The following is a 24,855-nucleotide window of genomic DNA, read 5'->3' as shown; positions in this document are numbered from 1 at the left end:
TGACTATTATTATTATAGTAGCTATGTTAATTATATAATTTTGATAACACTTTAAAAAATTTTATTAAAATTAAATTTTTTTTTTTATATTTTTACAATGATTTTTATTTTTTTAAATAAAAAAGTATTAGCTACTGTAGCATGCAATATATATATTCAGCCACGGTTGGCTTGACTCTATATATAGAATATATTATAGAAATATATATACCACTTGCTCAAGTCTGCTTCATATGTTGGCTTTACTAACTCGACATATTTGACTTCACCTATCACATTTCGAAATTAATCTTCCTACCTTGGTTTGAAATACCAATGAATCTAGCCCATGGATTCAATCACAAACTGTGGGGAATTCCTATATATATATATATAAGCTTACTCTCAATATCTTCTAACCAACCCACTCATATACATATAGTAGTTCATTCCTAGCCTTAATTATTCTTTTGCACACAAAAAATTTAAACATGGGACTTCAACTCAAGAAACCAGTCTTTTACACTAGTATTATTACACTAGCACTTACCTTAATTACAAAACTCTTGTGTTGTCAACTTTCTATTCCTTTCCCTTCCTCAAATTTCGTTGTTGCTATTGCCACTCTTGTGTTTACGTTGTTCCTATATTTGAACAAGAACTCTTCTACCACACTCCCTCCAGGGCCTCTCTCTGTTCCTATATTTGGAAATTGGTTACAAGTTGGCAATGATCTCAACCACCGTCTTCTAGCTTCATACTCACAACACTATGGCCCCGTTTTCCTTCTCAAACTTGGTTCCAAGAACTTGGTTGTGGTATCTGATCCAGAACTTGCCACCCAAGTCCTCCACTCACAAGGTGTTGAATTCGGCTCTCGCCCTCGAAACGTTGTGTTTGATATCTTCACTGGCAATGGACAAGACATGGTGTTCACTGTTTATGGTGATCATTGGCGCAAGATGCGTAGGATAATGACCCTGCCATTTTTCACCAACAAGGTTGTCCATAACTACAGCAACATGTGGGAAGAAGAGATGGATTTGGTGGTGCATGATCTCAATGGCAATGTTGAGAAAGTGAGGAGCGAAGGGATAGTTATCAGAAGGAGGCTTCAGCTGATGCTGTATAACATCATGTATAGAATGATGTTTGATGCAAAGTTTGAGTCTCAAGAGGACCCTTTGTTCATTCAGGCTACCAAGTTTAACTCTGAGAGAAGCCGTTTGGCACAGAGCTTTGAGTACAACTATGGAGATTTTATACCTCTGCTTAGACCCTTCTTGAGGGGCTACCTCAACAAGTGCAAGGACTTGCAAACTAGGAGGTTGGCATTTTTCAACAACTATTACATTGAGAAAAGGAGGTAAGAAAGTAAAATAAATCTTTGATTTTACATTTAATTTCCATTTGTAACAAATGGTATTCAACATTCATTCATTCAACTTAAATTTTGTATTCAGAATTGGGACCTAAATTTTATGTTTTATATACCTTAATTCTATAAGGTATTGTTTGTTTTGAGGTATTGAGACAGAGACTTAGTATCATGTTTGTTGGTCTAAAGATTGGTACTAAAATTTCTGTTTCTGTCCCTAAAATTTCAGTATTTCAGTACCTCCAAAAAGTAGGGACACAGGGGACTAAAATTTTTAGAGATGGAAACTGAAACTTTAATAACATTTTATACCTAAAATATTCTCATTTCAATTAATTAATTCCAATTTTACTCTTTTGTACAAATTAAATTAGAATTTCATTCTTGTTTTAATTTCTGTATCTCACTTTGCACCAAACAGAATATTAAAATTTATTTCAATCTCTGTTTCTTAGTCTCTGTCTCAGTCTTTTCGTCTCTGTCTCTCCACCAAACGCTACCTAACAGAACAAATGAATAATTTAACTGTCATTAACTGCCTAACTAAAGGAGAGTTATTTAACAATTAATAATACTATCCAGATTAAAATGGACCAAATATAAAATTGTAACACCTATGTGACTTACTGTACAGAAATATAATGGCTGCTAATGGAGAAAAGCACAAGATAAGCTGTGCAATTGATCACATCATAGATGCTGAGATGAAGGGAGAAATAAGTGAAGAGAATGTGCTTTACATTGTAGAGAACATAAATGTTGCAGCAATAGAGACAACACTGTGGTCAATAGAATGGGCAATAGCAGAGTTGGTGAACCATCCAGAAGTCCAAAGAAAGATTCGTGATGAGATATCCAAAGTGCTTAAAGACCAAACAGTTACAGAATCTAACCTGCATGAACTGCCATATCTACAAGCCACAGTGAAAGAGACACTAAGAATTCACACACCAATTCCTCTACTTGTGCCACACATGAACCTTGAGGAAGCAAATCTAGGAGGGTACAAGATTCCAAAGGAGTCCAAGGTGGTAGTGAATGCATGGTGGCTTGCAAATAACCCTGCATGGTGGAAGAACCCTCAAGAGTTTAGGCCAGAGAGGTTCTTGGAAGAGGAGAGTGAGACAGAAGCAGTGGCTGGAGGGAAGGTTGATTTCAGGTTCTTGCCATTTGGTGTTGGAAGGAGGAGTTGCCCTGGGATCATTCTTGCAATGCCAATTCTGGCTTTGATCATTGCAAAGTTGGTAACAAACTTTGACATGAAACCTCCAAATGGATCAAACAAGATTAATGTCACTGAAAAAGGAGGCCAATTCAGCTTGCACATTGCTAACCATTCCACTGTTTCTTTTCATCCAATTAATTAGCAAATTATTTTCCTCTTGTCAACTTCAAAATCAAATTGTATTTCCTTGTTTGTTTGCTTCTTCTTTCTCAATTATTCTGTGTAATGTGTCACATCACCTTGTCTTATAAAATTCATAAGTGTACCAAAATTACTAGGTTATATTTACGGGGAAGGTGTTTTTCAACGAAGAATAAAAAAAAAAAAAGACATAATGTAGTATGCATATTTTTCTCAAAATTTTAATTATAATTTTTACTCTTCTATACACCAAATTTTATAACAGCACGATTCATTTAAATTAGTTCCTATCCTGAATATAGGAATGGCAATACCATCCGAACTCGCGGGTATTCACTCAGTCCCTATTCGCTCGGGGCGGATAATTACCTGCCTCGCATCGAGACGGGATAATACCCGCCACGCTATATATATAATATATATAATTTTAATATATAATATGTATAATATATGTAAAATAATTAGTAAATGATTAATAATATTATATCATATTTAAATTTTTACTTTAATTTATGTTATGTATGTGATGATGATTATATAAATTTTAAAATTTAATTTTATTTATTAAATTTTAATAATTATAGAGACGAACAAGACAGATACCCGCAGGACGGATTCAACGTTTTACTATTCACGAGTGGAAGCAGGACAGATTATATACGAGTTATTGCACGACAGAACGGAGTTGAATAAAGCAAAAACCCGTCCGTTGCCATCCCTACCTGAAGACAAGATGCATATTAGTGATTGTTACGAATTACGATAGAGGCCAAACTGCCCACTGAACCCATCTCTCCGATCTAGGCTGAGTGATCCACTCACGTTCGCTTATATTTTGCACTTTTATTTGAGCTTAAGGATTTTTTTTTTCAAATATAATATTTATATTAAATCATTTAATCAAATATATTATTTAACATTTTCAATCATCATATTTATATAAAGATTATTCTAACAATGTTTGTCTGAGTAGTTTCTTTATTATATCCAATATTTCAGAAATAATTCATATGCTTTAATGTAATTAAATGACAAATAAAAAATATTTATTTTAGAGTTTACTTTTATACAATTATCAATTTTATTTAAAACATTTATGTGTTTAAATAAATCTTTTATTATTAAATTTAAAAACTGAATAATTTAAATAATGTAATTATATAAATATTTTTAAAAATTCACATCTAATTATCTTTACATAAATTTAATATTTAAAAAATTATTAGATAATTTTACCTAGTAGATATGAATGTTCAGTTTTTACATTTTGAAAAGAGTACTGCTAGGGAACCAATAGCCTAAGCGTACAATGTGTATAATGGGCTAAATCTTTGGTCTATAAATAAAATGAACATTACCCATACTATCTAGAATAACCATACTCTCATGTCATAAAACCACTTATTCCAAAAGCTTAAATCTAAAACTCTAATACCATATCATGAAATCACTCATCCCAAAAGCGTAACCTGACAGGACAATGTAACACTAGTGGTTATATCTCTAATATTTTTTAAACCTCCATTGTACATATTGTATGCTTAGGCAATTAACTCCCTATACTTATTCTTTTGAAAATTAACATTTTGAGAAAAGAACAAATAGGTTCTTGATCTTTTTGTCCTGTAGACATTTTTGTTCCTGACCATTAAAAAATACTTTTAAGTCCCCGACCTTCACAAAATTTGGACGGATCAGTCACTCCGTCTAAATGCCTCCATCAGGAACTGATCCGTCTAAATTTTGTGAAGGTCAAAGACTTAAATTTTTCAATGATCAAGAATAAAAATATCTGCGGGACAAAAAGTCAATGATCTATTTGTCATTTTCTCTACATTTTTTTTAGTTACTACCTTATGAAAAATGCGTGGAACGGTGCGTTTGGGTAAAAAATTGTAGAGAAGCATAGAGATGCGAAGCAAACGCCATTTCCGTGGGGTTGTGTGCGTGTGACCACGTTGAAAAACATTGGTAACACTTCTCTCTCTCTCTCTCTCTCTTCCATCGTCTTCTTTTCATCGCTGTTAGGGTTTCCGGTGTCCATGCATACTGTCTCTCATTGATGCATTCTTAATTTTCTCAACTCCACTCCACTGCACCCTAATTCACTCAACACTAGATCCCAATTCCTGCTTACTTACCTCCCCAATTACAAACATCTTCGCTACGGTATTTACCTCTTCGATTCACTACTTCTATTTCATTTACATTTTTAATTGCACACCAGTTGAGTAGCCTGTAGCTTAATTTAATTTAATTAAAGTAAAGTATTTCTAGTTCAAGATACTTTGGTAGGCGATTTCAAAATTCAGTGCTAAGTATCTGTTTTTTATTTTGGTAGTTTGTAGATATATATGATCTTATTGCAATTTGATTAATTTGTTGATTATGCCAGGGGTTTTTGGAATAAAAGGAAATTTCCATGGCTGATGAACCGTTATATCCGATAGCGGTGCTTATAGATGAGCTGAAGAATGATGACATCCAGCTACGGTTGAACTCTATTCGCAGGCTTTCCACGATTGCACGTGCACTTGGCGAGGAGCGAACGCGAAGGGAGTTAATTCCGTTCTTGAGTGAAAATAATGATGATGATGATGAGGTGCTTCTTGCTATGGCAGAAGAGTTGGGAGTGTTCATTCCTTATGTTGGTGGAGTGGAGCATGCTAGTGTGTTGCTCCCACCTCTTGAGACACTTTGCACTGTTGAGGAAACTTGTGTCAGGGATAAAGCAGTGGAGTCACTTTGTAGAATTGGATCTCAAATGAGAGAAAATGATTTGGTTGAACATTTCATCCCATTGGTGAAGGTCAGTAATTATTTCCTCCTTAGTGCTTGTTTATGATTCAGGAGGTGTTGTTTGTATCCTGCCTAATTCATGTTATAAATTTTGGTCAGAGGTTGGCAGCAGGTGAATGGTTTACTGCCCGAGTATCTGCATGTGGATTATTTCATATTGCATATCCAAGTGCACCAGAACCGTCAAAGGCAGAGCTAAGGTCGACATACAGTCAGTTATGTCAAGATGACATGCCAATGGTTAGGAGGTCTGCTGCATCAAATCTTGGAAAATTTGCTGCAACAGTTGAATATGCTCATTTGAAGGCAGACATCATGTCAATTTTTGATGATCTTACTCAAGATGGTAATTATATATACATATAGTTCTTTCTAGATGGGGAAATGTCTTTCTTTTGTATATTACCAGTGTGTTCGATTATGGTGAATAGCTTATTATCTTTTTCCCATTGAAACACCGCTTCCCCCCCACACATCTCTTCAATTTTAATATGTAGTTGCTATTTTAAATTTGAACAGATCAAGATTCTGTTAGATTGTTAGCTGTGGAGGGTTGTGCAGCTCTTGGCAAGCTGTTGGAGCCTCAAGATTGTGTTGCGCATATACTCCCGGTTATTGTTAACTTCTCCCAGGTACACTTAAGCATGGATTAAAATGTTAATAAAAAAATCTTTACTTAATAGTATGTACCATATACAGATTTCATTTTTCAAACTATGTACTATATATACCAAGTTTTCTATCCTTTTGTTCCAACTGAATTTTATGGATTTTGGCTGTCCAGAGATTATACACTTCTCCTGATTTCACACATGAAACTCGAGACTATTTATTAGTTTAAAATATTCATCTCTCATTCATGATTGTGTTAATTTCCCACTTAAATTCCTAAACATAGCCATTGCTTGGTATCCTGTGCTATGTTTTTTCTACCATATCAATTCCCCCCCCCCCCCCCCCAAAAAAAAAAAAACAACTTTTAATCGCCTGATGTTATTTAACTGATCCTGGATAGGATAAGTCCTGGCGCGTACGTTACATGGTTGCAAATCAATTATATGAGCTCTGTGAAGCTGTAGGCCCCGAACCTACAAGGTATTATTTTTCAGCTGAATATTACACCTGCTGCGTGTATGTGAATATATTGATTTATGATTATGAGCTATGTTCTTTAGTTGGGACTTGGGCTTATTATGGTGATAGTTGAAGATGTGATTCCTATAATTATATTGATTTCCTCCTATGTTTAACAAGGCTAAAATCTGAAGTCCTTTCAAATATATCTATTTTTCTTAAGATCTTATCAAACTATTTCTTTGTAAAAAGGACGGAACTGGTGCCTGCCTATGTGCGGTTGCTTCGAGATAATGAAGCTGAAGTACGCATAGCAGCTGCTGGAAAAGTGACCAAATTTTGCAGGATTTTAAGTCCAGATCTTGCGATTCAGCACATTCTTCCTTGTGTGAAGGTGTGTGTACCTTTGAAATAGAAACCCTTAATACATATATAATGTTACCAAGGCTCTATTTTGTTTTGATTTCGTAGTTCAGTATTCTAAAACTATATTTACAGGTTTAAATACTTTGGAACAACTTTTGCAGGAACTGTCATCAGATTCTTCACAGCATGTACGTTCTGCTTTGGCTTCAGTAATAATGGGAATGGCTCCTGTATTAGGAAAGGTAACGTTCTAGATTGGGAAGTTCATAAACTACGTGAATTTCATCACTCCTCACCATTATGTACTTGGTTCTCATATAATGCAATAATATAAATTTATTCTCTATTGTTTTTATTGTGCTATCTATATACTTTTATGGGTGGCATATTTTTTTGTTATTCTGGTAACTAACTTCTGCCTATTGCTGGTATGCAACCTTATGTTAAATTTGATGGATTGTGCTAGTTTAATTCTTCAACTGATTTTTGTGGCATTGGATTTTAGCCTTTTTATTTTTAAATTTCTAATAAATACTGCCTTCTTTTTTTCATCTAATTAAAATTTATCCAAAATTTTTATTCTTTTTAATTTTTTCTCATTCTATACCCTTCACCATTTATGATGGTAGTATCTTTTAGTGTTAATCTGATTCTAGTTCTACCTTATCTTCATTGCAGGAGGCAACAATCGAGCAGCTTCTTCCTATTTTCCTTTCCCTTTTGAAGGATGAATTTCCTGATGTGCGCCTAAACATCATCAGCAAGCTTGATCAAGTAAATCAGGTTGTTAACTGGTTACATGTTCTTAAGTTGTTTTAGGTTGCAGAATGCTTTATATTCTTTGAATAACCCTTTTTTCTTTTCATCCAATAATGCTATTAATTCTAGCATGTGAAGTTTATGCTTTCATTTTGCCCTATGTCTGCATGCCGCCATATAATTGCAGAAAGTATGAATCAAGCAAATAAAGCAGACTTTTTAAAGTTATGCTGATCAAGCTATTCTTACAGGTTATTGGAATTGATCTGTTATCTCAATCTTTATTACCTGCCATTGTTGAACTCGCTGAGGATAGGCATTGGAGGGTCCGGCTTGCAATAATTGAATATATACCCTTATTGGCAAGTCAATTGGGGGTTGGGTTCTTTGATGACAAGCTTGGTGCTCTTTGCATGCAATGGTTACAAGACAAGGTTTCTGCTATCCTCTTCCCTGCTAGTGTGAGGGTATCTTGGGAACCACACTATTACAGATGACTATTTCTACTTACTCTATGAATGCTTAATGCAGGTTCATTCAATTCGTGAAGCTGCTGCTAACAACTTGAAACGCCTTGCTGAAGAATTTGGTCCTGAATGGGCTATGCAGCACATAGTTCCACAGGTTCAGTTTTTACTTTAATTTATTATATACCATCGCATAGTATGTTTGCATTTGTCCCAATTAGTTTTTTCTTTTGTCTGTGCCTTTACTATATGTTGGAAATCGGTCCCTATACAAGTATACCTATTTGTTTAGCCTGTGTTCTTTTGGCTGTGGTCTGTGTTAACCGATTTGGGGTTGTCAATATTAACATTATATACCATGGGCTTGTTATAGGTTCCATATGTATAGGATTCGAAAATGCTTTTTATTTAAATATCTGCTTTATAACAACCACACACGAGTGCAACTTCACAATATCGTATGATGTGTGTGAACAGGTTTTGGATATGATTAGCAATCCACACTACTTGTATCGAATGACCGTTCTTAGAGCAATCTCTCTGCTTGCTCCTGTCATGGGTGCTGAAATCACTTGTTCAAGGTTGTTGCCTGTTGTTATTGCTGCATCAAAAGATAGGTAATTATAATTTGAAGTTTGTTATATGTCATAGCGTTTGAGTAAATGTAATGCTATAGTTTCTGATGGGGATGCCTTTTCACTCTCAGAGTGCCCAACATCAAGTTCAATGTGGCAAAGGTATTAGAGTCCATCTTCCCCATCGTTGATCAGTCTGTAAGTGTCGTATTTTCTTGTGCTTTCCATCCTCTGTTCTGTTTCTTTGTTTGTCTTCCACTTTAATTTTGGGAACGTCATTGCCATTTAGGTGGTGGAGAAGACAATCCGTCCATGTTTGGTTGAGCTCAGCGAGGATCCCGATGTTGATGTGCGATTTTTTTCCAACCAAGCTCTTCAGGCAATCGATCATGTCATGATGTCTAGCTAGACAGAAATGTTTCGGCCGGTGTTGAAGACGAGGACACCATTAGATGGGTAGAGGGTGCTAATATTTCCCATCACCATGATAATACTCACGTAACTGTATTAATAGCTATATCGTTTATTGTGACACGATACTCCTTAAGAATTGATGTGATTTAGTTCCCATAATACGTTAATTTTCAGATATCTGTATGTTTTTACTTTTTTTTTTTACATTTGGCATAGGTTCCTTAGTCTTGCGCCTTGTACAATCATGTTACTGCTCGCATGTAAGATTTTTCTTTATTTCATTTTGCATAGGTTCCTTAATTGTTCCTTGTACCTCTAGCCCCCAGGTGACGAGTTGCTTATGCATTTCAACTACCAAGCGCTATGATTGCTTTTTACACCCTTCTCTTGCATTTTGATTTCAATTTGCCTGGGAGGAATTTTGAACAAGAGATGAGAGGAGTGTGCTTTTATATTAGCTACATGGCTAATGTTTAGTCAACAAAAATATTTTTATACTAAATTTTAATTTCTAGATCTTAAGAATATGAAATAAAGTATTGGTCTAAAATATTATCCAACATTGATAAAAAGTATTGGACTTCTAGTGTTTTTCTTTATATTATTTTATGGGCAGAGGATTTGTTTTTCTCTTATTCTCTCGCTAGTTTGAAAGTAACACATTTCAAACACCTAATTCTATAAATAATAATAGATAAGACACTATATTTGTTAGATTAATTAAAAGCAATTAATAATTGTGCCATTATATTTGTTAGATTAACTAAAATCAATATATAACGTGCATGTTCATAAAATCTTAAATAAATACAATGAACAACAGGAGATTTGAATCAAAATCCCTCTCTTTTGAACAAATATTTAATGTCACCAAATTAGTAATTCAATTTGTTAATAATATATAAATAATATTGATATGATAAAATGTGTAAAATATTTTACATTGTTGGGGCATCAAAACTAAATTCTAAATAATGTGTTTGAGTGAATATAAATTTGTTTTTGCAAGTTGAATTGGACATGGTCAAATTAAGATTTTTAGAATGTGAATAGAAATCAGATTGAGAGGTTTAAACCGGCAAATTAGAAATTAGAATAGAGCTTGAATCCCATCCTAACTTATCTGCTGTCACCCTTATTTCAAAGAAGCTCCATCACTTTTTCTAAACTACACTATAACTCTGTCTATCACCAACTTGCCATCAAACATCTGTAGCTATTCAGTACATTACTTCACACGACAAGCAAGAGTGAGAAATCTCAAGTCTCAACTTCCACCAGATCCGACAAATAAATAAATAACATGTTTTTATCACTCCAAACGGGGGTTGAGGCATGCATTCCCAACCACCACTTCACCCTTTCTCTCCACTCTTCATTCCCTTTAAATAACTCTCCAAACTATTCTCTCATTGCCTTACCTCTCTCTCTCTCTCTCTCTCTCTCTCTTCTTTATTTGTAATGCACATCACTGAGCTAATTAGCCACCTGGATTTCTCTAAGGATAATTCCAATTTTGCATTCAAGCAGGGCCAGTATTCTTAGATCTTGTAATATAACGTCTCCTCAACTGTGCAGGGATCCAAGGAGCAGAGGTTGTGAAACAATGGAACACTCATTTGAGCAAGATAACACAAGCAGTTTATGCAGACAATGGGCTGAGGTTTTAAGCCGTTTAAAAACCTCAACCTCGAACTTTCATCGTGCATGTTCTGCAATGGTTGACCCAATGGTTCTGTTATAAGTAGTAGCCTCTCTCTGTTCTGTTTATACATTATAATGTAAAATTTCATAATCTGATAATTATGTATAATTGTACACAACAAATCAGTCATCAAATTATAACTGATTTTGTTGCTGATTTTTTGTGTACACGTAACATAGTTGTATTATGTCTACAATGTCAAGAGTTATAACAGTTGGATTCAATGTAAAATTACACTACTCTAATAGTATGCTTATATAAAGTAGTATTACAACAAACCAATGGGTTCATACTAATCAGAGAGGCATGATGAAGGACTTGAGACAAGACATCATTTGATGTGTTGTGTATTTTGAGATGTGAGATTTGCTGAGAATCTGAAAGGCATGGCCGACACCTTTGAAGACAGAATATTCCACTGTGATACCCTCTTTGGCCAAAGCATCACAGAACTCCAAGTTCCTATCCTTTAATATATCCATCTCTGATATGCACACCAACGTTGGCACCAATAAATTCTTCAACTTTACTGCCCCTTTTGCAATAGGATTGCACCACGGATGATCACGGTCCGCCCCACATGGCAGCGCCAGACGCCAGTAGGCATCGGACGCTGCCAAGTTAAGGGCAGAGCCAGGTGATTCAGCCATGGATTTCTCAGATGCTGTTCTCACTTCTCCACCGAAGAAAGGTTGTATCAGAACAAGTCCCTTCAAGTTTAAAGGCCTCAAAGCAGATTCAGATTCAGATTCAGATTCAGATTCAGATTCAGATACCCTTATGGCAACATTGTAAGCTATGTTAGCACCTGCACTGTCACCTCCTAAGAACACACTTGAAAAGTTGCATTTCTTAGTCCACCATTCACTATCATTGTATTGATATAGAAATTGTTGTTTCACCCACATTAGTGTCTTTATTCCATCATCATATGGTGATGGAAGAGGGTTCTCCGGTGCCAATCGGTAGTTCACTGACATAATCATGCACCCTACTTCAGCAGATAGCTTAGCGAGGAAATCATGGTAGCAACTCCATGCTGCTGATCCAATGCAGAAGCCACCACCATGAAAATACACCAGCAAAGGTATCTTACTGTGATGGTGGAGATTTGGAACATAGAAACGTGCCCATGTGTTTGTAACGTTGTCAATGACCATGTCTCTTGATGTAACTTTTAGTTCCGGACTCAGAGCTGAAGAACTGACACATGGAACAACTTGAGGTCGTTCTATGTATCCATCTTTGTGAACTCTAATAAGCCCTTTGATTTCCTCAACAATAGAACCATGATGATGTTGTTGATATTCTTTGCTTCTTGTTCTGTATTGTGGACTAAGGCTTAGGCTTGATGCAAGAGCAGCCATTGAAAGAAGAAACCAAAAAAAACAAAAAGGATTTACTTGGGGCAATTTAATTTTGGGGTTTGTAGCTTTGTGGTTGGTTACATTTATATACAAATAATGAAGTGATTGGAGAGAAACATTTATATACATGTAGTTTTGGAATTGATAATGGCATGTTCTAGGTGGGTGCACAACCCACTATTATATACACACGGTACATTATAAATTATAATTTATTATTAGTAAAAAAATTTAATTTTTTTTAAATATAAAATAAATATATTAAAAATTTAAAATTTTATTAATATAAAATCAATCGTTTTTCAAAATTTAGGTTCTAACAAAAAAGAGTTGAGGATCAATTTCAATCTAATTTTAGAGTTAAGAAATCAAATTTAACTCAAAGCAACCACTTTTCAACAGAAAATAGTTCTTATTTTTTGTATTTTTAATAAAAAAATTTTCAATTTATAATCTTAATACGTGTCTTTAGAATATAAGATAGATAAACGCATACTATTAAGTTACCAAAATTAGCTCTACAATTAATTAATCACAAATTCACAATGATATGCTTGTTTACACGCCAGCCGTTCATGTTTGACCTTAATCATGCACAAAATTGACCCATGCTGTTTTCTTTTAATTAATTTGTATGGTATCAAGGTTTTCATTTTTTATTCTGATTCACACCTCTCTCACTCGGCTTCAGGTATGGTCATGGAATTGGAAACTGCTCCTATGTTGTCTATTTCTTCCCGTAAACTTTCATGTTGATCACGAGAATTTATATGCAAATTCTGCCGTTTAAACTTTAAATCATTTATTTAAGATGCATACGCGTTTCATTTTATTTCAAATAAAATAATACAAATTATTTGTGTGTTCTAAAAATTAGCTTTCGTTATTTATATTTATTTTATCTAGTACAAGAATCAACACATCTCTTTACAATTGATAAATTTAAGTATGAAATTCACAATAAATTCATAATAATTAGATTGTTTGACAACTAAATATTAAAACATAATATATCTCAACATCTTAATTATTATTTTTATACAAAAGTAACTCCGTATAAATAGCTACCAAATTTAGAATAAAAAATTTAACAAATACACTAATTTTCATGATGATGGTTTGCTGTCACTAAGCACGTATAATGATGTAGGGATAGAGGCAGAATCTAAAAAGAATTTTGTTAGGTAGATAATGAATTTTGTAAATAAGGTGAATAATGGGTTTTAGAATTAATCTAATAAAGTAAAAAAATATTTCATTTTCAAATTACCTCTTAAATCTTAACATGAGGATAACCATATGCACGCACACTTATAGTGAATTGAACATTTAGTCATTGTTAACTGTGCATGAGTAAATCAAATCTAAAAAAATAACCATCCAATTAAAAATAATGAACATAATATCTGCATACCTATTGATTTAAACATCCAACATATCCATTATTCATATTGTTTAGTATTCTCATTGTCTACTTATACTTTTTCTTTTAGAAAAGTACGAAAGACAACATTGTTGACATTTTGTGTTGGTCAACTATATTGTTGAGTGCAAATTAAACATTAGGCTGCTTCCCAATAAAATCATTTCAGGAACACTGTTTTGGGACATTACACAATTAAATCACTCTAGATATTTCTTAGAAAGTGGAAATTGGATGGAGATTACTTTTCTTGTGGCCATGGATATTGGCATGTCACTAATAAGTTCCTTTTCGAAGGGCCTCATGTATTTTATTGGTCACAAAGCATCCAAACATTCATGGAAGTTGGAATCTCTCTCCGGTTTTCAGGATGTCCATTGAACATGCTACTCTCTAAACAACCCATGTCTTTGGGACTTGAAAAAGTACAACAATTGGAGCTGAATGGGGTCAAAGCCTATGAATGATGTTTGCCTTTCTTTTGAGTCACACACATTCATTCATTCATGCATCTTCTTCATAATAATGGAGTGCCATCTTAGCTCGTTGATATGTAATTATGTTACTTTTGAAATTTATTTGGCAACCCAAATTGGAAGGGCTATAATGACTAATTAGGAAGATTTGCATTCTTAAGAAGCCATACTCTACTACACTTGTTATTTTTTCTACACTTGTTATTTTTTCTATGCTGCATGGTCGAAACTTGAAGCCGCCGGTGAATCTGGATGACGATGGATCTGGACTCCTGTAACTCGAACCCTTCGAGAGAGAAGGTGGAGCAGAAGCAGCAATTCTTAATGGAGGAGCAATGGCAATCGACGGCAAAAAAAATGAACGCAGAACATTCATCTACATAATAAAATTAATTGCAAAACCAGAACATTCATCTACATAATCCCATAACAAAACAAGATTTACAATATATATTCTGAAAAAATTTAAAAATAAAAATAAAGAAGTACAAGAAGATAGAAATAAAACAATGGTAGTATAATGATACTCACATTAACATTAATCAAATTACAACAAATTTAGTATCAAAATTTAACAGTCAAACTAAACTCAAATAACTAAATCTGTGTTCAAATATTATTATCTAAAAAAGAAAAAACTTTTGAGGTAAAGTTGAAATAGATAGAACAATGGGCACCTGCAGCACCCACATTGACGGCGAGTCCGAAACGGTGAGGGAGGGGCGATGCGATGAGACCCGTGACAAAGAGGGAAGGAGGCACGGTGAGATGCAGAAGCGCTTGCCTCTTGCCTCTGCGCTTCTACATCTCACCGTGCCTCCTTCCCTCTTTGTCACGGGTCTCACCGCATCGCCCCTCCCTCACCGTTTCGGACTCGCCGTCAATGTGGGTGCTGCAGGTGCCCATTGTTCTATCTATTTCAACTTTACCTCAAAAGTTTTTTTTTTTTTAGATAATAATATTTGAACACAGATTTGGTTATTTGAGTTTAGTTTGTTAAATTTTGATACTAAATTGTTGTAATTTGATTAATGTTAATGTGAGTATCATTATACTGCCATTGTTTTATTTCTATCTTCTTGTGCTTCTTTATTTTTATTTTTAAACTTTTTCAGAATATATATTGTAAATCTTGTTTTGTTATGGGATTATGTAGATGAATGTTCTGGTTTTGCAATTAATTTTATTATGTAGATGAATGTTCTGCGTTCATTTTTTTTTTTTTTTGCCGTCGATTACCATTGCTCCTCCATCAAGAACCGCTACTTCTGCTCCTCCTTCTCTCTCGAAGGGTTCGGGTTACAGGAGTCCAGATCCATCGTCATCCAGATTCACCGGCGGCTTCAAGCTTCGACGGCGCTTCCCTCCACATCCTCTCTCTACCAACGTCATTCATCCTTTTCAGAAAAAACGTCTCTGATCTTTTCCTCTTCTATTATCCCTTTATTAAAAAAAATTACATGTGTATTTTATTTTACAGACATGCAACAAATTAAAATTTTGAGTAAAGTATCGTTTTTGTCCCCAACGTTTGGGGTAAATTCTATTTGTGTCCCTAACGTTTAAATCGTCCTATTTGTATCCCTAACGTTTATAAAAGTGATTTAATGTTATCCTGCCGTCAATTACACATCATGAGCACTTTAGTTTGAGTTTTAAAAATTTCTTCTTGAAATTAGAATATAAATGTCTGAGATAAAATTGATGATCTACTCCGAAAAATAGCTCATTAAATGTTGAAACTAATTCCTACAACATTTACATAATTCACTTTTCTAAGGACATAATTGAATCTAAACACAAATAGTGGGTATAATATTAAAATTGACCACATCCAAGTGAGACCTAATTGTGAATGAATACATCCAAGTGAGAATAATTGAAAAATATAATCTGATTTGTTAGTATAATTGATAGTAGGATAACAGTGAATCACTTTTATAAACGTTAATGATACAAATAGGACGATTTAAACGTTAGGGATACAAATAGAACTTACCCTAAACATTGGGATAAAAACGATACTTTACTCTAAAATTTTTATTAATTTTATTAAATTTAATTTAAATTGGCATATTGTTGCTTTTGTATTTGGTTGAAGATTATAGTGGTATTGATGTTGATGATAACTCTAAAAGAAGGGATTGGACAAAAATAGTGATAGAGAAGAATAATGGGGATAAAATTGACATTTTAGTAAAATTTTGAGTTGTATATTCTGTTGTGTCTAAGTTACTAAACAAGATGAAAAATTGAGTGTCTTTTATGTCTATGTACTCATGTATATTTATATCTATGTCTTTATTATTTCAAGACATCAACCAAACGCAGCCTAATATCACCCATCAAATATTAATTCAGTGCTTATATTAAGATTTAACTAATATATGCCTTAAATACATGCTGAAGTTATAAATTATAAAAATTATACAAAATTTATTTTCAATATTTTATTATATATTTATCAAAATTTTTATTAACAATAATATTAATATGTGACCTAAAACTGTCAGTTCATGTTACAATTTATAAACTATGAGCTAATGACTAAAGTCTCAACAAATCTTTCCTATTATTTTTAGTCGGTGAAACATTTTTTATTTTTTATTTATTTTTTTTTTGAGAAAGTATTTTTTTATTTTCTTTTTTTTTTTGTTAAATGAATCAGAGAGCTCTCAATTTTAAGTATTGTAAACTCACTTACATAGTCACACAATATACCTAAGATAGCATTTATTTTGAGATATTGAGACGGAAACTGAGAGACTGAAATTTAGTATTATATTTGTTGGCTTAGAGATTGATACTAAAATTTCTGTTCCTATTTCCAAAATTTTAGTATTTTAATACCTCCAAAAAATAGAAATACAGAAAATTAAAATTTTTTAGAACGGAGACTGAAATCTAAATAATATTTTATGACCAAAATATATTCGTTCTAATTAATTAATTCCAAATTTATCCTTTGTGTAAATCCAGTTAGGGCTACTTTTTCGCAGCTTCTAACTTGTTCATCTTCTCATCATCAGGACCACTGTTGCGTCATCGCCATCGTAGCTCCAGCAAGCGAATCTGAGCTTGAGCAAATCTTGAAAATTAGCATACAAAGTTATTAATCCAATTATAATTAAGGATTATATAATCATCTAGACAAAAATACACCCCCAAATTTGGTGATATGTGACAAACGAAAGAGGAAAGTAGAGATTAAGAGAAAGAGAGCAGAGTAGAGACACGACTCCAAAGTGAAGAGCAAACATGATAAAGAACAACAGCGACAGTAGTGAGGTAGATGCAAAGATGGCAAAGAACACCAAACAGACGACTTTGCGGAATACTTGGTGGCGCGATTGAGAAGTTTTGGAGATGCTGCGATGCGCTAGGCTCGATGGGAGAGTCATTTATACCGGCGTAAACAGCGGTGCCGACGAAGAGGTTGACAGGCGGCTTGTGTCCTTGCTGCTCAGTTCTTCGAGTACAAGGAAGAAAGAGAGTGAAGTTTCGTGAAATTTGACATAGGTTGAGAAAGGGATTATTTAAGTAATTTATAATATTTTAGTATTTATTTTTATTTCAAACCAAATAAGATACTGAGACATAACTCAATCCTATACACTTTTACACCAAACATAATACTAAAATTTATCTTAGTCTCAGTCTCTCTTTCAAACACTACATAAAATTTCATACTCTTATCCACTATTTGACCTAATCAAATTTTGAATCCAAATGCACTTATTACAAGACATACATGATGACTACTAGACCAAGACCTTGCATGCCCATTTTCTTACTTTGTTCTATTCTCTCTTGTGTTGGATGCTGTTATCCAAAGCCCAAGAAGAATGATAGTTGATGGGCCACAAAGGGAAATGCCCAAAGAATCTCTAACCGATAGCCTCGCCCAAAACAGGCGATAACTAGCTACAACAAAAACGATGTTCCGTCCAAATACAAGGGGGCTCGTTCACCAAAAAAAGAAAATTGGAGATAATGAAAGAATCTTCAGCCGACATTTCTCTCTGGCATGTGGAATCCCAAACATGCAAAGCAAAGATGTGTTGCGATCTGGACCCCACATTTTGGATCATCATATAAATAATTGAAAAAAATATTATTCCGATCATTTGCTTCCAAGTTTAGTTGTAAAGATACAAAGAAAATAGATGAAGCTAACAAATTAGTGATTAAACTTGTATATGACAATAATAGTTGTGTCAATTATTCTACATCATAACACATGCATACAAACCAAAACCTAATTTTGCTAGATAATGTTTTCTCAGAGATTAAGAAACTATCTATGAAAGATATACATATAGGAAGATCATAATTTGCAATATTAATGAAAGCACACATCCTTATCATCCTAAAGAAGCTTTTTCTTTTCTTTTATTTTTAATTAACTTTAGATTAAACGTCCTTGATAAAAAAAAATTAGAATTAATAAAACATTGAGCTGTCCATATCAATAATGAATAATGAAGCTAAATTAAATTGTAATGTTTATTAAGTGATGGACTGATGATACCAGTGACTTGAAGCAATGGATAATCATGTTAGGAATCTGAGACATTTATTATTATGTTTTTAAGATTGCACTTGATTACTATAATAGATATAATAGTAATTTCCATGGGCTAATGATGAAATATTGGATATTTCGCATAAGTCACGGATATGAATATAAGATGTAATCCTGTTCCTTTATTATGTTACCAAAATGAAATTAATTATTACTACCATAAAAGAGCATCCCAAATGAAGTAGATGTTGATTAATCAATCCACACATTAGGATATACAAGTTTGACCCTTTATTGTCAGTTATAATTATAAGATTATAAGTGATCCAACACCAACAAGATACTCATAATTGACGTGTTGTTAATTGTTATTGCTTAAAACACAAAACAAGTATCATTAATTAATACAACGCATAAAATTGATATTTTAATGGTAACCCCAAAACACAGGTTATGGTTGATGTTGATGTTGATGTGGATGAATCACAACCATTAAATGTCACTAAGAAAGTAACCGCCAAATACCTTGCGAACCAATTGATTTGGATTATAGATTCAGTGACTATATCATCATCAAATATTTAAAGTACGTGACATTTGCTAACGTACGAAAATGGACATATTCTTCCAATTTGGACACTATTTTAGATTAGATTAACACTTCATGGACCCAATACACTGACAACTAAATTATTTTTTATTTTTATTTCTAATTACTCCTCCATATATATACATAAACTTCAGCATCCACTTTGTTTTCAAGTTATTACTTACTATATGGAGATGGAGATGAATTCAAATGCTAGTGTTGTTTTTGAGGCAGAGAATGATGATGATAGTTTCTATGCTGAGATTAGGAGGCAGATTTTGCTGTTAACAAGTGAAGAAAATGAGGATGTGATAGAGAAAACATGCTGCAAGATTAATAACCATGGTGGTGGTGATTCAAATAGGTTGGTTTATGGTGTTGGTCCAGCTGCAGCATCACTTTCTTTAAACAGTGGCTTTGGCAGTTTATGTTGCTGGGAATCAGATGCCGCCGGACGGTTGCCGGCACCGGCACCGGCACCGCCGGTTTGGCTAGTGAACTTGTGGAAGCATGGAAAAGGGACTGGTGTGTTCATTCCACAAGTGCCATGCAGCAAAAACAAAAGATCAGGTACCTTTTTCTTTTCTTTTCTTTTCTATTTTACTGGTTTAGACTTTAGAAAGATAGATGATAAAAGTAAATTTTTTTAAAGGAAAGTTTTAATACTTTAATCTAATCTTTAATGGTATTGGTACTTTTTGAATCTTGGCAGGAAGAATGAACAACGGCAGAAGAAGAATCTATAGACCTGTGGTGAATAATAAGGATTGAAGAATCTTATGTCTTTTGAAAGTGAAGATTGTAGCTTACTTATGATACAGCTCACATGATTTAATTAGTGTAAGGAATATTTAGAAAAGAGAAGGTGCAAAAAAGGGAAGAAAAGTATGTGAAAAGTTTCTTTCATTCATCTTGTAAATATTATTGTTCAACTTGATGGTATCTATGTTCAGATCATACCATTATTGGAACAGATTTGTGGAGAATATATATTTGTAAAATGTGTTAATATCATCTTAGTACTGATATAACTATATTCAGAGCAAACTTTTTTTAAGTTTTCTTGGTTTTTATTTGTTTGGGTAAGCTTGAACCTGTGAACTATATCCAAGAGCATTTCAAAAATTCAAGAAAGATTGTCAGATCAATGCAATTAAAATTTGAGATTGTTGACATTGTGGCCAAACTATAAACCATTTACTTTTTGCTTTGAGGGTGGAAACAACTCATCACCAACTACCTATTACTACAGAACTACCAAATCAGCTTAGGAAACCAGCATTACAAAGGTGGTTGCAAACTATACATATCTATGTCAGTTCCTACTCTTTAGGACAGGCTAGCCATAATGAACTAAGCGCTCGAAGCCTAGAGATGTAATCGTTTATGACCAAGAGCGCGCGAGCGGCTTGGTGTGTCGCCAAAATTCGTTGCAGCTGTTGCAGTGCTTGTTGCCTCAAAAGGTCAGCCTAACAAAAAGATCATGTTAGAACTTAGAACACATTGCATGGTAACATTCTTTGAATGGAGGAATAAGAATTAGCAATATACAATCCAATTATTTATGTAATGAAGTTTCATTCATCTACCTGGTGAAGAAAACTCTCAAGTGTGGCAAGTTTGCCCATTGCAATTGCCATTAGGCCCATGTACTGAGCAACATTTCCAGAACTGGTAGGACCTAAGGAGGTGGAGGAAAGCGTCTCCGAAAGAGATTGATGCAATGCTTCCATGCCTTGGGATAAAGCATCCTCTGCCTGCTGAGAAGACTGCTGCAAATTATAAATTCCCATCAATTGCTCATCTGTTAAGGGCTCGAGGTGGTTTCTAACTATCTGAATATTGAAACAAACAAATGTCATAGATAGCTTTCGGCACAAGGTAAAGCACAAGTGAGCAATTCTATGGATGATCAATCACCTTAAGAAGCTCTGATGGACGGAATCCACCTAGCCACATGAAGCATCTTTCTGCAGGTGTCTTCCATGTTCCGGAAAGTATGTGAAATACATCTGCCTTGGCCCCTATGGTTTTTAACCGAAATAGTTCATCATGATGTGCCAAGACACCATCAACAAGAAGATTCAGTTCATTATCACCCATTTGAGAATTTACGGCTGATCTTAGGTCACTAATCAGACGTTGATGCTCATCGACCCAACGCGCATAGTCCATATCAAATGCTAAGGCACCTAAAATATGAACATTTCAAACCAAGAGATTAATTTTCGAAGCTCATTGAACTTGGCAACAAGTATTCTATCTAGCTCTTCATAACTAAACCATCAGCCTAATCATCATTCAGTGATTATTTAGTTTTATGCAAGGGAACCTAGAATAGAAAATACACAAACCTAACAATTTTTTATTTTGTTCCACAAGACATCAACAAGATCAGTCACAACTCAGATAAACATTCTCTGGCTTATTTATAAACATTACCATTTCCAACAACTGCGCGAGCATGATCCCCCACAGTTCCAGTTGCAGCAAATACACCCTAAAGGAAACAGCATCCCATGGACATAATGGTAAGCAGAACTAACAACAAAACCATATTAAACAGTACAATCTCTACAATCAAATTAAGACCTGCTGACGTGCGCGTTGAAGTTCTTGCTCTAATTGTGCAAGCCTAACTCTACTATTCTCCAATTGCTGCACATATGCCTATTGAAAAACCAACACATATCAATCATTCAATGGTTAGGGGCTTAATTGAGCAATCTAACATATCAGGTTGGGATCAATTACTTAATTTACCTTCTTCCTCAATCGACTCTTCCTAGCAGCCTCGCGATTCTGAGCCAGTCTACGAAGAGTCTAGAAAAATGTTTATACAAAAATGTAAGAATCAGTACTACCAATGAAACAGAAATTGAAATAGTAAGCAGAAGAAGTAGCACACAAACAATGAAACAAACCTTCTGATCCTCATGTTTAAGCTTAGTTTGATCATTGGAGTCCACAACTACAAGTTCCCCATTCCCAGCCCTATTATTGCACTACACACAGTTGAGGAGAGAAATAGAAACACTCATGTAAGATTCAAAAGAATAAACAAAACATGCACTTGTTTGTGTAAACAGAGGAATTTAGAGAGGTACATGGGTTTTATCATCGGTGTCAATATCAGTGGAAGCATCATCGGTCTGTTGACTATTGTCAGCCATGGCTGATTCAGACCGAGTCTCAAAATGCCCCTTCTGCTGGAACATATGCTGCTGCTGCTGCTGTTGCCCTGTCTCAACGTAACAACCTGAAGAAGCAAGGTTCTATAGAAACACAACATTTCAGATAAGGTTCTTCGAAATCCAACTACAAGAGAGAGAGTGTGTGTGAGTGTGTTCATACGTTGTTGAATGTCCCGTACTGCAAGTTACTTGAGGCAACAGCAACATTGTTGAACTTGGCAGTGAAGGGAGGAGAAGCTGAAAATAATAGTAAAATAATGCAGAGGATAAGGTATGCTTGATAAATAAGAGAGTGAGTGAGTGAGAGATAAGAGAGTGAGAAAGAGAGTAACTTGAGGTTAAATCAAAGGCATGGTGATAGTGCTGTTGTTGAAATACAAGAGCAACGGCAAGATCAGAATCAGTTAAACGCGTTGTTGGATTTGGAGTTGTGGTAGTGTCATCTCCCCTGTTTCAAAAACACTGAAAAGAATGAGTAGTTGTTGCTTGGTTGGTTGCTTCATAGAATGAAGAAGAAGAAACAAGTACCGAAGGTGGAAGAGGGAGTGAGAATAGTGTGATGGTGGTGATTCAGTTGTTGGCTTGAATCTTTGCATCTCTGTTTAGTTTACTACGAAAGCAAGCATGAAGATGAAGATGAGAGAGTGTAGTCATCAAAAATTGAAAAGGTTTGATGTACCTTTACGAATGACTACACCTCCTATTTGTATTTAAAGCCTACTAAATCTTCATAACAGTGTCTCAGATTCACGTTATTATACTCATTTTCAGATTTAGCTTTGGATATTAGATGAAGGTTAGTGAAAAATAAATCTAAATATCATATTTAAATAACTCAAGTAACTATCTCTTATATTAGGCTTTAATTTTTTTCAGTAACATATGAAACAAAGAAAATCCTCCTTTTAGTTAATTCAGTTTCTTTTTTGTTCCGCTGCGCGATGGGCCATAAGAATGAAATCTAAACTAGTGCCTGGCATACAAATGGGGCTTCACAAAAATTTAGATTTGTTGGTTTCTATAAAGCTGAGGGTTAAGACATGGATTTAACTTATGTATTAGAATTAAACAAGTGTCGAGAATTCGAATCATACCTTGTGCATACAGTAATCTATTGGTCAGCGACAAACCCTTAAATGGAGTTCAGTACCGCGACGGATTAATTCTTGACCTATCAGGTTGGAGATACTGTGGGAAACCAAAAAAAACTTATGTATTAGAATTAATAAAAAAAATCTATATAATTGTGTGTATATTCGAATAAGTGTATAAATTTGTGATATAATGTTTAAAATTAAAATTTATTTAATTTATCTGAAAAAATAATTATGTTAAGTATATAATAAAATTAGTTACTAATTTAAATATATATTAAAATATAAAATATAAAATATACATTAAACATAAATTAAATAATACATATATTTATACATGAATATATAACAACTAATTTGTAAAATTTTGAAAATCACGATGTTATAAAATTTGTATATAATTATATCGAAATTTTTATTTTAAAAGAATACTATGAAAAAAGATAAATATTTGTATTTAAATAACGCAATATTTTTTTATATCAAGTATTTTATATATAAAAACAATTTTATTCTCGCATTTCTGACTTGGGAATTGAGTTTCCCAACAAGCTCACACACTTCAATAACCAGCTCAATCTTTTCCTTTCTAGTTTCTAGTTTCTACTTTCTACTGCTACTCACTATATGTTAATGAATTCAATTATTATATATACTGTGTTGTTCTTATTTTTATTTTAATTTATGATAATTATTAGAGTTTAGAATTTAAATTCATAATAAGTTTTAAACCTTATAAAAAATTATATTAAAAGAATATTTAATATTTAATCTAAAAATTGTTATGCATGTTAGTAAAATATAATTTTCCTAAAAGTTTTGTTGTATTGGGTGGTAGATTGCAGATTTTGTTTTTGATATTGGAGTAGTAACAGTGTTTTTTCAAAATGTGGATTAATGAAGTGTTATTCTCAAATATGGAATCGTTAAAAATCGGATCGTCTGATTGATGAGGATACAGACATCAGATCGAGGGATTTGTAAGAAAACAGAAATTGGACTAAGAATTTTCTATTAAAAAAAATTAAAAAATTTGAAATATAAAAATCTGACTCTCCAATTTATGTATCTTCTACACTTTTAAAAAATATCAAAAATTATAATATTAAGATATATCACTACTTTTACTTCTATATAAAAAAAAAAAGAGCCGGTAGATTGTAGTTGGGGCCACACAACTCAAGGCATAAAATACGGAGTACTATAGAGTATATGATTGATACTCTTTCTCTCTCTCTCTAGGCTTTGTATATATAACTGTGAGCTCTGAGGTTTTCAGTGTTTCTGGCTCTACAACCTGCAAAA

The 24,855-nt window shown here is 33.7% G+C and overlaps 4 protein-coding genes and 1 pseudogene across 7 annotated transcripts; 3 read left to right on the top strand and 2 right to left on the bottom strand.

Annotated features, from left to right (window-relative positions):
* Window positions 1-402: 402 nt before the first annotated feature.
* On the top strand, window positions 403-2,942 carry LOC107616560 (cytochrome P450 CYP73A100). Its single transcript, XM_016318510.3, has 2 exons — window positions 403-1,345; window positions 1,992-2,942. The coding sequence occupies exons 1-2, from the start codon at window positions 471-473 to the stop codon at window positions 2,722-2,724; spliced, it is 1,608 nt and encodes a 535-aa protein (XP_016173996.1). The 5' UTR covers window positions 403-470; the 3' UTR covers window positions 2,725-2,942.
* Window positions 2,943-4,579: 1,637 nt separating this feature from the next.
* On the top strand, window positions 4,580-9,477 carry PP2AA2 (protein phosphatase 2A subunit A2). 2 transcript variants are annotated; one of them, XM_088499535.1, is made up of 13 exons: window positions 4,580-4,694; window positions 5,119-5,532; window positions 5,622-5,868; window positions 6,042-6,154; window positions 6,538-6,617; window positions 6,849-6,990; window positions 7,124-7,204; window positions 7,641-7,745; window positions 7,973-8,155; window positions 8,253-8,345; window positions 8,666-8,805; window positions 8,895-8,961; window positions 9,053-9,477. In XM_088499535.1, exons 2-13 carry the CDS (start codon window positions 5,146-5,148, stop codon window positions 9,170-9,172), a joined length of 1,758 nt encoding a protein of 585 aa, XP_088355661.1. In that variant the 5' UTR covers window positions 4,580-4,694; window positions 5,119-5,145; the 3' UTR covers window positions 9,173-9,477. The 2 variants fall into 2 exon arrangements, with proteins under 2 accessions (XP_088355661.1, XP_088355660.1); XM_088499534.1 differs by having other exon boundaries at window positions 4,651-4,892.
* Window positions 9,478-10,918: 1,441 nt separating this feature from the next.
* LOC107616561 (putative carboxylesterase 17 pseudogene) lies at window positions 10,919-12,378 on the bottom strand (annotated as a pseudogene). Its single transcript, XR_015899882.1, has one exon. The product of XR_015899882.1 is annotated as a putative carboxylesterase 17 pseudogene (transcript).
* Window positions 12,379-19,272: 6,894 nt separating this feature from the next.
* Window positions 19,273-20,448, top strand: LOC107616871 (uncharacterized). The gene is made up of 2 exons (XM_016318767.3): window positions 19,273-19,832; window positions 19,975-20,448. The coding sequence occupies exons 1-2, from the start codon at window positions 19,451-19,453 to the stop codon at window positions 20,031-20,033; spliced, it is 441 nt and encodes a 146-aa protein (XP_016174253.1). The 5' UTR covers window positions 19,273-19,450; the 3' UTR covers window positions 20,034-20,448.
* Window positions 20,397-23,184, bottom strand: LOC107616693 (transcription factor TGA2.3-like). 2 transcript variants are annotated; one of them, XM_016318636.3, is made up of 11 exons: window positions 22,985-23,184; window positions 22,789-22,904; window positions 22,617-22,693; window positions 22,370-22,537; window positions 22,187-22,267; window positions 22,026-22,085; window positions 21,855-21,932; window positions 21,705-21,762; window positions 21,183-21,454; window positions 20,852-21,097; window positions 20,397-20,731 (listed from the first exon to the last, which is right to left on the bottom strand). In XM_016318636.3, the coding sequence occupies exons 1-11, from the start codon at window positions 23,050-23,052 to the stop codon at window positions 20,585-20,587; spliced, it is 1,371 nt and encodes a 456-aa protein (XP_016174122.1). In that variant the 5' UTR covers window positions 23,053-23,184; the 3' UTR covers window positions 20,397-20,584. The 2 variants fall into 2 exon arrangements, with proteins under 2 accessions (XP_016174122.1, XP_088356514.1); XM_088500388.1 differs by having other exon boundaries at window positions 20,459-20,731; window positions 20,852-21,034; window positions 22,985-23,123.
* Between the last annotated feature and the right edge of the window lie 1,671 nt (window positions 23,185-24,855).

Source organism: Arachis ipaensis, chromosome B9 (assembly GCF_059453495.1).
Source record: "Arachis ipaensis isolate K30076 ecotype BB chromosome B9, ASM5945349v1, whole genome shotgun sequence".
NCBI lineage: Eukaryota > Viridiplantae > Streptophyta > Magnoliopsida > Fabales > Fabaceae > Arachis > Arachis ipaensis.
The sequence above is the reverse complement of the archived record's forward strand: the minus strand, read 5'-3'. Positions and strand labels throughout refer to the sequence as shown.

Excerpts from the sequence above, each read along its gene's own strand:
- LOC107616560 (XM_016318510.3), top strand. The coding sequence starts at position 471 with ATGGGACTTCAACTCAAGAAACCAGTCTTTTACACTAGTATTATTACA. Across the intron at positions 1,346-1,991 it reads TATTACATTGAGAAAAGGAG|AAATATAATGGCTGCTAATG; the intron begins GTAAGAAAGTAA and ends CTTACTGTACAG.
- PP2AA2 (XM_088499535.1), top strand. The coding sequence starts at position 5,146 with ATGGCTGATGAACCGTTATATCCGATAGCGGTGCTTATAGATGAGCTG. Across the intron at positions 5,869-6,041 it reads TGATGATCTTACTCAAGATG|ATCAAGATTCTGTTAGATTG; the intron begins GTAATTATATAT and ends AAATTTGAACAG. Across the intron at positions 8,346-8,665 it reads TGCAGCACATAGTTCCACAG|GTTTTGGATATGATTAGCAA; the intron begins GTTCAGTTTTTA and ends GTGTGTGAACAG.
- LOC107616871 (XM_016318767.3), top strand. The coding sequence starts at position 19,451 with ATGGAGATGGAGATGAATTCAAATGCTAGTGTTGTTTTTGAGGCAGAG. Across the intron at positions 19,833-19,974 it reads CAGCAAAAACAAAAGATCAG|GAAGAATGAACAACGGCAGA; the intron begins GTACCTTTTTCT and ends GAATCTTGGCAG.
- LOC107616693 (XM_016318636.3), bottom strand. The coding sequence starts at position 23,052 with ATGCAAAGATTCAAGCCAACAACTGAATCACCACCATCACACTATTCT. Across the intron at positions 21,763-21,854 it reads TTCAACGCGCACGTCAGCAG|GGTGTATTTGCTGCAACTGG; the intron begins GTCTTAATTTGA and ends TGTTTCCTTTAG. Across the intron at positions 21,098-21,182 it reads GTCCATCAGAGCTTCTTAAG|ATAGTTAGAAACCACCTCGA; the intron begins GTGATTGATCAT and ends TTCAATATTCAG.